Here is a 14,123-nt window from a genome sequence, read left to right on the forward strand (position 1 = left end):
GCAATCTCTTAGTTTACTGAAAATTGCATTGCAGTGCAAAATGTCATAAGTGATTTTTCTACCTATCTCGGGTTATTTTAAAGTACAAATCAGACCTGGTCCTCGGATGGGGATGGTAACTATTCTCTATCCGGCATTATTGAATGGGATGAAGCTTTAAACTTTTGCAATATTTTCAAGGTTTGTTGAAAAATCATCTATTTAAAATATAATTCATTATCGTTGTAAATTAAAACTTATGAATATGAATCAAACATTTTCAAGTCAAACTTTTTTGTTTCCATTACAGCATTAGACAAGAAACAACTTATCCTCACTCCTGTTTTGCACTCTTTCCCATTAGGTCTAGGTCTTCATCTATACCCCTTCTCCATGATCTCTTGGGCCTTTCTACACTTCTTCCACTTCTACTGTTCTGAATAACTGCTCCTCATGCCATGCCCAAACCATCTCGGTCTTTGGGACACCGCATCCTCGTTATTTTTGTACAACAGAATCTTACCATTCAACTCCTTCAACATTTTCTTGAACTGGTAATGCACATAGCAGTCCCATCAAAACAAATGTAATAATGTGGATTACAAATAGCATATGGTTACTTTGACCTGTTAACAGCAACTATTGATCACAATAAATCATGCTGTAATGAAAGAAGTGATGACTGGAGTGGCAGATTTAGGATACAGCAAAACTTTCAGCAACTAATATATTTATATTTAATACAAACTACATACAAGATGTACACAAAAACTTTGTAGAGTAAATTCTACATAATTCTTCCTTAGTTCTGTGATCAACGAGTTCTGGCATTCATTCCCAAGATGTTTAATGCCTGGAAAAAGATACAAATTTATGATAAAAAATTCTGAGAAACGTATCTATACAGTGTTACATATAAAATATTCAAGAGAGAACTTTTCAACACATTATACTTAAAATGGAAGACAATATCTTTTTAAATGTACTAGGCCTCACATATAATTACCTAGATACTGAACGCACATATAAAAATAGCATGATGCAATACACTATGTTTCTCACTGCAAACAACTAGGCTATGTAAGGCCTAGATTTATATACTCCTGCAAACAGTTTATTAATTGATACAAAATCCCATCAACAAAAAATGTTCACCTACCACTGTTTCACATGTGCACATGAAAACTATACTCTGTTTTTTTCCATCTGTCCATCCACCTGTGGTGTTTTGGCATGGTAACACTGCGTCCCGGGCTTTAAATAGTTACACTATGTGTAAGTTTTAGGCAAATAAAAGGATATCTGGGTGTACATTTGCAATTGAAAAGTGTTTTAATAATTTACTTTATGCAAATTACACCGTTAAGATTCGAAATAGGATATTATTTAAAGCCCGGGACGCAGTGTTACCATGCACAAACACCGCAGGCGGATGGACAGATGGAAAAAAACAGAGCATAGTACCTATTTTTAGCAGATAGTGACATCTTTGAATTGCACAGATGAACAGCTTGCTCCATATTCTTGTTTCTTTTATCTTCAAAACAGGTGACAGAGGCATACTAGTACACTAACTACATATCCTAACATTAGGTACAAAAACACATGACTAACTATACCTACAGACATAATGAGGGAGTCCAAGCTCCATGGTGATATGTATTCACTGAAGAAATTTACTTATTATATACCATTTGTCATCTGCTGACTCAACCCTCAGTAAAGAAAAAAAACCAAGACAACAAAATAGCGAAAGTAAACTAAGATGCTGTGTTTTTCGAGTCCACCGTTTTCTTACTTTTTCTCAATGTAAAAGATTAGGCTTCCCATAATTTAAATTTCCTTTAATAATCATGAATACTAAGGAAAATAGATAATTCACTGAAAAATATAGATTTCGGAAGTGTATAAAAGAAACAGGCAAATCTCAGGCCAAGTACTTAATGAACAACCAATCAGAGTTCATGGGTCACATGTAACAAAATGAACAAGTATTGCATACTTCAGCTTATAAATTCCAGATGAATAACAGACCTGTCATCATATAATGTGCAGTAATTTGTAATGATAATTGGATGTCTTTATAAATTATGATCAATCAGTAATAGTAAATGGATATTTTACATATGCACAGAACATGGCATATAGCTCCTTCAAAGGGAAAGACAAAATTTATGCAGTAGTTTGCAATATGAAAGCAATTTAAAGGATACGTACTACGACATTACCTTTTCTAAAAGCTCACTTAATACTCACAGTGGCAAGACCTGCTTTTGAAAAGTTCACAAAATTTCCTGTAAAGGCTTCAGCTGACCGAGCACATTTCCCAACAGAATGGACGTCTGATAATCGACGATTCATGAAAGCCCAAGTATCCTAGATGGCAATGATAAAAAACTGATTTAATTTATTTTTACAAGGATAAACTTCACACAAGTACACATTTTTGTGAATACTTGTCACTACAGATATGCATTTAACAAAATTTTTATATTTCTCAGTGTATTGTAAAAGTACAAACCATTGTTTTACTAAGTATATTCATTCGATAAGTAAACTATATAAGAAAAGATTCTTAAAAGACAAAGAAAAAGGAAGCAAAAGGAAAATTAGGAACAGAATGTACAGAGGACAATATAACAATGCTGTTATTGCCAGCTGTAGTTTGGAATCCCATCAGTGTTAAATAAAAAATATTTTATTTCAAAGCCAGCTGTGTAGTTCATTCACTTTTGTCTTCTGATGCTTTTGACTCACAAAGGCAAACAAAATAATTCTTTGAATGTGTTCCGCCACAGAGGTTGACTGCAGTTTTTGAGGATACTTTTCATAAGGCCTACTTTTCCCATAGATCAACTTGGTCTTCTGAAAAATGTGTGAATGCACAGAAACTTTTTCAAATGTTACTCATGTTTCATCCATTTGACTTTTATACAATGATATAACATTTACATAAAAAGCAAATGGGGGTGAGCTTGAGTATATGATGGGAACTGAAGAGCATCTCATTTCACCCCAACTCCGCACAGATAAAAATACTCATATGGAGTAACTGCAGTGGTAGCACTATTAAGTAGTTCACTCACACTACTGAATATGGGAGTGACCAAAAACATCACAGACAGAATGGGATTACAGTGCCAACATGTCATAAGTCAATCACCACCAAAGCTCCCATAAACATATTCTGACAAGACAAACAAAAACATAAGCCATGGGAGAATAAGTTTAACCCTCTTACGCCGGAGCCCTAAAAATCAAAACGTCTCCCGTATGCCGGGCCTGGTTTGGAGTGAGCGCGGAAGTGGAAAAATAATTTTTTCAAAAAATTACAGCGCGGCGTACTTTTGAGATTAAGAGTTCATTTTTGGCTCCTTTTTTTGTCATTGCCTGAAGTTTAGAATGCAACCATCAGAAAATGAAAAATAATATTATTATCATATGTAAATAATGCGATATGGGTGGAGTCGCGAAAAAAAAAAAATTCATACATAATTGTATTCAAATCACGCTGTGCAGAAAACGGTCAAAGCTAACCAGTTACTTATTTTTGCGTTGTATTTTACACTAAATTGCAATCATTTTGATATATAATACATTGTAAAACAATAAAAGCAACACCGGAAAAATATTATCACAAAATGATGTACGAATTCGTAACGCGCGGACGCAAAAAAATATTTTTTTCAAAAATTCACCGTAATTCTAAATAATGTTCTAGAGACTTCCAATTTGTTTCAAAATTAAGACAAATGATTGAATATTACGATACTGTAAGAGTTTTAGATTAGAATTGCAGATTTCGACCATTTCGGACGAGTTAAATTTGACCTAATGTCGAAATTTTAATATATATATTTTTTCATATGCACATATTTCAAAGATGGAAAAAGCTACAACCTTCAATTATTTTTTATTATATTCTTCATGAATTTGCGCACATTTTGATATATGAAACTCTATAAAAAGGCTAATATGAAAAGGAGCAAATATTAGGATAATGCCATGTACGTATTTCGGAGACTTGCGGCCGCGAATCGGCGCGCGGAGTGAAGGTAAATATATTTTTCAAAAATTCACCATAAATCACAATATTGTTTTAGAGACTTCAAATTTGTTTCAAAATGAAGAAAAATGACGGAATATTACTAGGCCGTAAGAGTTTTTTAGCTTACAATTGCGTTTTTTTTCAACTATTTCGGTAGAGTCAATTTGACCGAACGTGGTTTTTTTTCTATTTATCGTGATTTATATGCAAATATTTCGAAAAAAGAGAAAAGCTACAACCTTCAATCATTTTTAGTTGTATTCTACATGAAATTGCGCACATTTTCATATAAAATAAAAACTTTATGTAACAGCTAATTTTAAATGGTGCAAACATTTCGACAATCGCACAAAAAAATTCTGATTTTTTCGGAAGAGTTACCGCGCGAACGTAATTTTTTTTTTCATAAATTCACCATAAATCGAAATATTGTGCTAGAGACTTCCAAGTCGTTGCAAAATGAAGGTAAATGATTGAATATTACTAGAATATAAGAGTTTTAGCTTACAATTGCGTTTTTTCGACCATTTCGGTAGAGTCAAAGCTGACCGAAAGTTGAAATTTTTGCACTTAACGTTATTTATATGAAAATATTTCAAAACTGATAAAAGCTACAACCATGGTTTTTTTTTTGTTGTATTGTGCATGAAATTGCGCACATTTCCATATATAAAACTTTATGTAACGGCAAATAAAAATTTCCAAAGGGTGCAAACATTAGGGACAATCGCACGAAAAATGTATCGGAAGAGTTATCGCACGAACGTAAGGAAAAAGTTTTTTCATAAATTCACCATAAATCGAAATATTGTGCTAGAGACGTCCAATTTGTTGCAAAATGAATGCAAATGATTGAATATTACTATAATATAAGAATTTTAGCTTACAATTGCGTTTCTCGACCATTTCTGTAGAGTCAAAGTTGACCGAAGGTTGAAATTTTTGCACTTATCGTTATTTATATGAAAATATTTCAAAATTGATAAAAGCTACAATCATGAGTATTTTTTAGTTGTATTGTGCATGAAATTGCGCACATTTTCATATATAATACTTCATGTAAAGGATAATTTAAAATGGTGCAATAATTATGTCAAAGTGACGAAATAATTTCCGAGATGTGTCACTGATACTTTTTAGTGCGATAAGAAAGAAATTCGCGCTTGCGCGCCTGCGTAGCGATTTTAAACAAAACAACGCCTTGATCCGTGAACTCCCAGCATCCCCCAAGGCGCGTGATACAAAAGTTTTCGGCTGGTAGGCCTATAAGTATTTTTCGCGAATTTTAAAAAACTTTTTTGAGCCGACGTATGATACGTCCAACCTCGGCATACGGGAGACATTTTGACTCGACGTTTAATACGTCCAATCGGCGTAAGAGGGTTAAATATTATCTCAAATGCAGATATTATTCAAGCAGTCAATACAGCAATCATTGCAATATTGCCTCTACCAAGACTTGTAAAGTACTTTAGTATGTAAGGTGTATTAATACAATATACAGCTAATTTTTAAGCTTTTCAAAACTCCTAATTACTTCTTCAGAGCTTTTGAAAAACCAAAGATTTTTTGCAATCTCTACTTAAACATATCAAACACTCATCTTCCTTCAAGGACTTATATCTTGCTGAGCATAACTGTTCACTGGACTAAATATTTAAGACTTTGGTAGTATATGTGAGGGAGTCCGGGGGAGTCCTTACCTGAATAGTTACAGACACGAGTACAGTTTAAACTTTAATAAAATCAGCTTAGCATCTTGTACAAGAAAAAGAAGGAAAAAACTGTAGACCAAAGTCTTGTATTTTGAATGAGAACATCTACATAGAGATCTGGGAATTATTAGATTACAAAGTTATTTTTCATGTAGTTATATACTCATTGAAAAAAAGAGAAAAATATCTATGATAATACATACCTGGAAATCTGCTGATTTATCCTGCAGCATGTAGATCTCTGTAGTTTTGTAAATAGCAGCTAATATGCCTCTTTTGGTGTACCAGTTGAACTGCAATGAAGAAAAAGAAAAAGTCAGTGTTTCACATTGAATAGAAGTTTGGGGCAAGGCTACCCTACAGTCCTTGATGACAGACAAACAATCTAGTTTTTTGGATATCAGCTTGAAAGTCCACTATTATGATAAGGATTCAATTTTTACAAAAAGATTTTTAAAATCCCAAATCATAGGGCTTTGATAGTCTTGGAAGCCTCTTGGAAAAGAACAAAAACTTCTCTGGTAAATGTTCCACTGATTATAACCCTTTGTAACAAAGTAGTAGGCTCTAGGGAAGCATTTGTTAGCCCTTTGTATTGGTGTGTAGGTACACAACTTATGTACACAGCAATCATTTGGCAAAGAGGATTTTAGTACATTGGCATCAAAAGACATGTTTATTTTTTTGCCTGTTCTACAAAGATTAAGATGACAATTCCTAGGGTAAGGTACCTCATGAATGATAAAATATATATACAGTATTCATTTATTATAAAAATCAATACACTAACATCTGCAGGCAATTAATATGTAACATATTTGCTCAGAAGTCAACCATAAACTACTACTAATACTATCCTAAAATACTGTACTTCAACCACACCAAAATCCAGCATTAAACATACATCGGTCGAACGGTCACCGGCATGATACCAGATGTGGTCAACTAGAGTGGTGATATTTTCCAGAGCCCTCTGGGCATTGAGAGGTGATGCATGCAGAGCTAATGCCTTATGCCAAATATCAAGGTACTCGACATTCATCCGGAGTCTTTCTTCTACAGCACAAGCTATGAATGCTGTGGTTCCCTTCTTTCTGTAATCAAAGAAATATAACATTATTCTTACAAATTTTATGCATTCTAACTTTCTGGGAGGGTCCGAGGCCTTACTGAGACTGCAGAACAATAAATGGTGGTTGTACTAAGAATTAATATAAATACATACATACTACAGTACAATCACTGGTAATTTACTTAGTTAATCACAAAAGTGACTGCTCATACAGCCAATGACAAACACAACTGTTTAGTGAAGAAAGTGGGAGGCAAAGACTAACAAAGAGTGAATTCCTCTTTCTCACTCTGGTATGCAATGCTGCTATGTAAACAGTAGGTGACATTTATTTTGAAGAATGTACTTTGTGACTTTAGTACATGAAAGTGTGATTAAAATGAAATTGTTATGATAAAATAATGTTTTATATATACATGTATACTTACCAAATCATTACATTGCTCACAGTTTCACTTGCCAGCAACTTAAAAAATATGAAATTTGCAGTACCGTTAGTGTAGGTGTAGGTACAGGCATTTGGCCCACCCACTTTCGGGGTAAGAGAGGAACAACTCCAGCAAGTAGTCAATTGTTTCCTCCTTTTTCCCATATGCGGGGAGGAGGGAGGGCTCTGATCTGTAAGTACTTGGTAAGTATATACTATACTACTATAAAATATTATCTTATTGTAATAATGTCATTTTTACATGCATGTATATGTAACTTACGAAGTACAATTACATTGCTGAATCCCAAATTGATTAGAGCGATGTCAACTCTCAAGATCCATCTCTTTTTCCCTTATCCGCACATGAAAGGACGTTCAACCAATCAGTTACTATGTCTTTACTATGTCTTCAATATTAAGGAATATTGTTGATTTTCCAGGCCAATGTGCCTACCAAGCAACTCAAATCTTCAAAAACCCTGAAAAGTTTTTTAAGAAGATGCTCAGTCTCCTTAGGGGGAAACATCACTTTGACTAAATTGAAAACCAACCTGTGCGATGAGTCTATTAGATCGTAAGTCGAATACCTCCACCACTCAAGACGAGAAGGGGGATAACTAATGAAGAATTCCCCTGCCCTCTCTTCTCAGCTAGTCAACTATCCAATTAGCTGAGAGCCTTCCTTGTTGAAGGATAGAGTGTTATTTTTGGTAGACTGTGGTCTGCAGGCTTATCCGTCGTGAAAAAAATGTTGAAGCTGGAGCAGGAGGGAAGAAACTTGGGAAGTTATGCAGCAGGTCCTTCAATAACGCTGCATAAGAAATCTGAGGTGAGCCTGATCCAAAACATCATCCTCTTCTGAATACATGGTTGACAGACAGCAACAAACTCCTAGGGTCACGTTTTAGAAAAGGCACCTTTCTTGAGTGGACTCAAAATGTCAGATAACTGACGCTGAATCGGTAATAATGAATGCTCCATGAAAGACCAAGGAATAGCTGGCATCATTTGCTTGGTATATGGCGCCGAGCATGTTTTAGAGCACGAAAGCAAAGTCTGTGCATGTGAATACTTTTGACTGTAGAGGGGGGTTCGTATACTGATGAGCACTGAAAAACTAGAACCTCAGGCATCCCTGGGTGCTTGGGTGCTACCGGATGTTTAGGGGTTAGTAGCAGTTCGGCTACTCATGGGCACACAGGCGCCACTGGGCATTCAGTTACCACTGGGTGCTCTGGCACCATTGGGTGTTCTGGTGCCATTGGGGCTCTGGTGCTATAGAACCAGGTCGTTCTAGAGAAAAAAACGTTCCAGGGAATCCCAAAAACTACATGACTCACTAAATCTATTACACAGCACGGGGGAGAGAGTGGACTGTCTCAGAAACCAGCCTTTTCAAGGGCCGTGATTCGTCACTTAAGTGCCACTGGCGCCTGGACTGTACCCCCTCAGAACTTGAGGCCAGCCTGTGCACTTCCTTTTGGATGCCTTTCCAATGGCCGTCTACCTGGGATACTACAACAGGTCCGACTGAGGGGACAACTGTCCATGGCAGTCCCCACTGACCTCCCTACGATGTCCTGTGTGACCGCTCCTAGATGCAGGGGAGTTTGCCAGTGACCTTTCTTAGAAGCGTTGGCGGGACGAACAGTTGCCTCCTCCACTTGCGCTTCACTAACCTCTGAATGCCTTTCCAACATCCATCCACTGTTATGACCTGGGCAGTCTCCACCGACCTCCCTACAGCCTCTGGTATGACTGCTCCCAGATGCAGGGGAGTAGGCCAGTAACCATTACCTAGGAGTGTTGGCAGGACGAACAGCCGCCTCCTCCACTGCACTAACAACTTATATTCTATTACTTATCCCTAAGGATAGGCAATGAACCTCTATACACAATTTCCAAGTCGAGGCTGGTAATGGGGTCGGGATCGGAAGCGGGGGAACTGGAGAAAAGAGCCGCTTGATTAATTAGAGGATGGGAACAGGTGACAAAATAGGAGGACACATAGATATTTGTATTAGGATCAGCTACAGAAGAGTTCTCAGAATTTTCTAGTCTTAATTTTAGTCTTGGTCTCGGCTCTATAAGCCGCCTTACGCCTTCTGTCTCTGTCTAATTTGGATAAGTGAGACCTCAAAATCTTCCATTTCTCTATGTCTACTTTGGCTTTGCACCATCATTGCAAGTCTTCTTGATTGATCATTCCTGTCCTCTACATTCAATGCACAAAGTATGTGAATCACACTTTTCTTTTGTCAGTCTGGTATTCCAGCCTTATCTACAATGCCTTATGCTAATACCACTAGTGTCAGACACATTGAAAAATGAGTAATCATCTTGAAAGTCAAATTCGGCAATTTTTCGTAATAATGAAAGTCTGTAACAGAGAACTAAGTAAAAAAAACAAAGCCTTAGGCTACCAGTACTTCAACAAACCAATCCAAAGGAAAATTCGAAGAAAATAGAATCCTAGCTGACCGCTCACAACTGAACTACAGTCGGGAGCCGGCAGGAAACGACTGACTATTTGCTGGAGTTGTTCCTCTCTTACCCCAAAAGTGGGCAGGGCAAATACCTACATATAAATACACCTACATTAAAGCTGCTGCAAATTTCAAGTTTTGTTAGCTGTCAATGAGTGAAACTGTGAGCAATGTAATTACAGTACTTGGTATGCTACAGAAGTATATATAAAAATATCTGTGCCTTATTTTCTGTTGACAAACAATTTCATCTTACAACATCAGTGATTCTATTACTAAGATTATACTACTTACATTTCAGGTTGTTCTTTTACAAGCTCAGCTTCATTTTCTAAAAATCCCTGTAATCTTCCATTACAAGTAGCATAAAAATGATTGACTAGCTCAACGCCGCCCTTTGGAAACAATCCGTGTGCCATACCAGAGTAACCAAGACTCTCAGCCCCTGAAAACAAAAGACCATTCATTTTAGAACAGGTTCAGATTATCAGATAATGATTAGTTCTTGAATTTATGATCATTAAACAGTCACCTTCAATTCTGTGATTCTTTTGATTATGCATGTATTTAAACATAAGACTGAACTGTACTAAACAAAAATAGTTGCATCATTACCCTGAGAAAGTGCATCTTGCGACCATCCAAACGAGTGAACAAATGGAAGAGAAGCATCTAAAATTTCCCTTCTGAGCTGATCTTCAGCATCTGAAGCATCAAAAAATGGTTCCTCCTGTTCTTGGGCTGATTGAAAATCACTTCCTAAATCTTGTTGTGATGAATCTTCTGGGCCTGCAGCCTTTTCGGAGTGCATCACCTCTTCGTGATCGGCCCTCTTTTCCGAATGTGTTGCCCCTTCATGTTGTGACCTAGATTCTGAGCTAAATATCGCTGAGCTAGTTTCTAGTCTCCTCACTTGACCTGTAAATGAATTTAATGCATGTGATGATTCTTCATAACTATTAGACGTGTTGAAAATTTGACCAAGTTACAACATATAGGGGAGCCTTTGCAAAGGTGTGAAGTGAATTAGCCAATACATGACATTGCCATAAGGGTGGAAAGGGTCAATAAGATTGAGAGGAAAGAGATGAGAGGAGTAAGACTGCAAGGGTGTAGTAAAATAAAATATAGAAGGATCAGAAAAGAATGTTCAGCCAACTGTTAAAAATAAAATTGTCAATTTAGATTTGCCGAAGGGGAACTGCAATGATGTAAGGTTTATGTTTGTGTAGTATTAATATTTATTGAAATATTTCCAGCATTACAATTTCCAGGCAATCCTATCACTACTTGTGGTACCGAATACAGTCAGTTTTGTTTAATCCACTGATTATTTTCATCTAATCACAGTGTTATTAGTATTACTCTCTTGAGCATACTTCAAAATACTTGAATGCTATAATGAGTTGAATGTAACTCAAAAGTTGTCAAAATGTTTGCCATTCATAACAGAAAGCAATCCTGCTGATCATCTACACACCAGATATGTGGAAACTATCCAGACTTGGGGATTCTGCTTGCTATAATTCTGCCTTTTTAATCTGTGGGGGTATTCTAAGGAGGGAAACATGTTTAACTAGACTGTAATTAGTATTTGGATTGGATTATAAAATACAGGTCAAAGGCCAAGTGCTGGACTACTACAGGGTCATTCAGCACTGAAGAGAAAATTGAGAGTAAAGAGGGTCAGTGGGAAGAAAAACTTGCATTGCACTATGAAACAATTGTTAGGAGAAAGAAGGACGGAAGACAGATAATATAAATGAAGGTACAGTAAAAGGAATGAAAAGGGTTGCAACTACAGGCCAAAGGGACAATGCAAACCCCTTATGGAGTGTATTTAGTATAAATACAAGTTGGAAACTGTGTCCTTGCCTTGAATGTTATGAGTTTTATCGACTTTTGAAGTGAATGCACAATGAAAGTTGGTACCCAGGCAAAGTTAGGCTGGGGTCTTAGGGATAGGTCAAGAGTTGATAAAAATGACTGCATTACATAATCCTTTCTGCTTTTCATGTTTATATTGCCTCCATTTACTAAAGTTTAATTATGTACGGTACTGTATAGTAGTATCTATTTATCATTTGTCAGATGTGTGATTGATTATAATAAGCTAATACAAGTAACTATTGGTACACTACATGACAGTGATTTTCCATTTTATGCTTGTACAATATTTGCCTCATAAGCATAATTCATTACAACAATTTTCTTTATGACGAGAAATTCTTAACAAACACCTCCAATACTGTCCTTGTTTTTAAAAAGTGCATGTTCAGTTGGCAGTGTTGTTCAGCTGCTGTGATTATTCTAGGGAATTCAAAGCAACTGCATATTCACTTTTAAAGTAAATAAATTTAACTGTACTGAAGTATATTTAGCATACTGATTGTCTAGAAAAGGTCTGCCAAGAACAGTGGGAGACAATGTGGTAGACAGGACACAAACAACGTTAAATACATTACAGTATTTCCTTATATTTTTCGGTTTTTACTTTTACTTTTTCTTGTTTGTGGAGCCCAAAAATCAATACTACATATAGAGAGATAAAATGGGTGGCTTAAAACCATTTGGACCAAAATATATCTTTTATGTATTAAATGCTCCTGGATATATGATTGCTTGCTTTATAATTGATCAAAATGAAATATAACCCCATTGTAATGAAAGGCTGACTGGAGATTGGTTATCATAACTGCACTGTATGAGGCAATTTAATAAAAATGTTTATAAGGGTATATTGTAGAGTGCTATATACGTACTGTACTTTTAGCATTCCTGCATTTCATGGGTTTTACCAACTTGAAATGCGCTGGCACGATTAGTCCATAATTTGAAAATTAACATGTGCTAGGAGTTTGTATCATACACAAGCGTCAATTTTTTCAACTTTCAGCAACACCTAGTGCAGCTACTTCAGCTAAGAAGACAGCTGATGACATGCATGACACCTTCCAGGCAGTAGTATAGCATTAATAGAGTAAAGGGTTTGTTAGGCAATATAAACAGTTTAAAAATGTTGCATTTTTTCCATTGTAGTTTCTGAAACATGGGCCTACACGCAATGCAAACTGTGGAAAATCAGCTTATCTTACATCATTAATTTGACAGGTTTCCCGACACAACCTATGCACATTGAAGATGACAACCACAGTTACCGATTCTCTTAACTGATTCATCAGTATGCTTGGAATATTTATCAAATATTGACAAGAACACTGGGTTCCTAACTTTTTTAAGGACACAAATCCCCTAGGAATGAAAGTGAATAGGCCCTTTTAATAGGTTCAGGTAAGGGAGAGTGCTACTGGGTTTTTGTGTGCTAAGAACATAATGGAATGGAAAAAGGTGATCAGACCTTTTCAGAATTCCAACTAGGAACAGGAGTGTCTCCTATCTGCTAGCCCTTTGTCCTTTCATGTGTGAAAGGGAGGGTTAAAAGAAAGACAGAAAATCATCTGGACAATTCTAAAACAGTTCAAATGAAGTTAGGTTGGCCAAATTCCAGTGTGCGACCTAAAGCAAGTTCATACAGTTGGTCAATACATCTTGGTGGATGCAAACACTATAAAGAAGATTTTTTGCAAGACAAATCTTTTAGTAAGCTTTTTATGGAACACTCCCACTGTCAGTAGGAACTTGGAATGAGGCCACTCTCAAGTCCTTAAATGGAATGGAATGGAATACAGAATCGAGGCCAAAGGCCAAGTACTGGGGCCTGTGAGGACATTCAGCAATCTTGAGCCCTTAAAGATCTTGAAGGTGGTGGGAAAGGTTTATCACGACACTGTTATTTCTGTGTGACATCCAAGTGCAAAGATGGAGGAGCCTAAGATTTTTATAGATTCTGTTGACATGAGCCACACAGGTTTCCCCTAAGTTGATATCTCATAAGGCTCTCAAGAGACTGAACAGAAGGAAGGTATGCACTTCCACAACATCAAAGGTTGACTCAAAGAATCCACCTACCAAGCTTTAGTCAAGAAAATGTGCATAGAAGTCTAATTTCATTTTTTTCTATGCGCAAACAAGTCAAAATGAGGGGTTTGAATTAAAAAGATCCATGCAAGCCATAATCTTCAGAAGCCATCTTAATTTGTCTAAGTATCACTAAAAATTTTAATCTGACATCAATATTTAATCACTTATTGACAAGATTTATTGACAAGAATCCACGTAGTCACCACTGTACCTCCAGTCAAATAAATCACTGTAAAACTAAAGACTCAGAGATACCTTTTTTTTAGATTTATTGTAACAAACATTACTTCCCAAAATTTTATTCTTTCACTAAGATAATAACATGAAAAAAATACAAATGAGGAAAAATAATTCTTAAGTTTTATCAAGCTTTTCAATACTCTCTGTAAGTCAATCATATTTATTGAGCGTA

General features: G+C 36.2%; 1 protein-coding gene across 1 annotated transcript in view; it reads right to left on the minus strand.

The window, feature by feature from the left end:
• Positions 1-699: 699 nt before the first annotated feature.
• Positions 700-14,123, minus strand: part of LOC135214426 (ubiquinone biosynthesis protein COQ9-B, mitochondrial-like) — a 32,175-nt gene continuing 18,751 nt past the window's right edge. Inside the window, exons 2-7 of the mRNA XM_064248703.1 lie at positions 10,346-10,648; positions 10,025-10,175; positions 6,647-6,836; positions 5,946-6,035; positions 2,236-2,355; positions 700-832 (exon numbers count right to left, since the gene is read on the minus strand). Coding sequence (XP_064104773.1) covers positions 794-832; positions 2,236-2,355; positions 5,946-6,035; positions 6,647-6,836; positions 10,025-10,175; positions 10,346-10,648 — 893 coding nt within the window. The 3' untranslated portion in view covers positions 700-793. The remainder of the gene's footprint in view (positions 833-2,235; positions 2,356-5,945; positions 6,036-6,646; positions 6,837-10,024; positions 10,176-10,345; positions 10,649-14,123) is intronic.

Source organism: Macrobrachium nipponense, chromosome 45 (assembly GCF_015104395.2).
Source record: "Macrobrachium nipponense isolate FS-2020 chromosome 45, ASM1510439v2, whole genome shotgun sequence".
In the NCBI taxonomy this organism is placed as follows: domain Eukaryota; kingdom Metazoa; phylum Arthropoda; class Malacostraca; order Decapoda; family Palaemonidae; genus Macrobrachium; species Macrobrachium nipponense.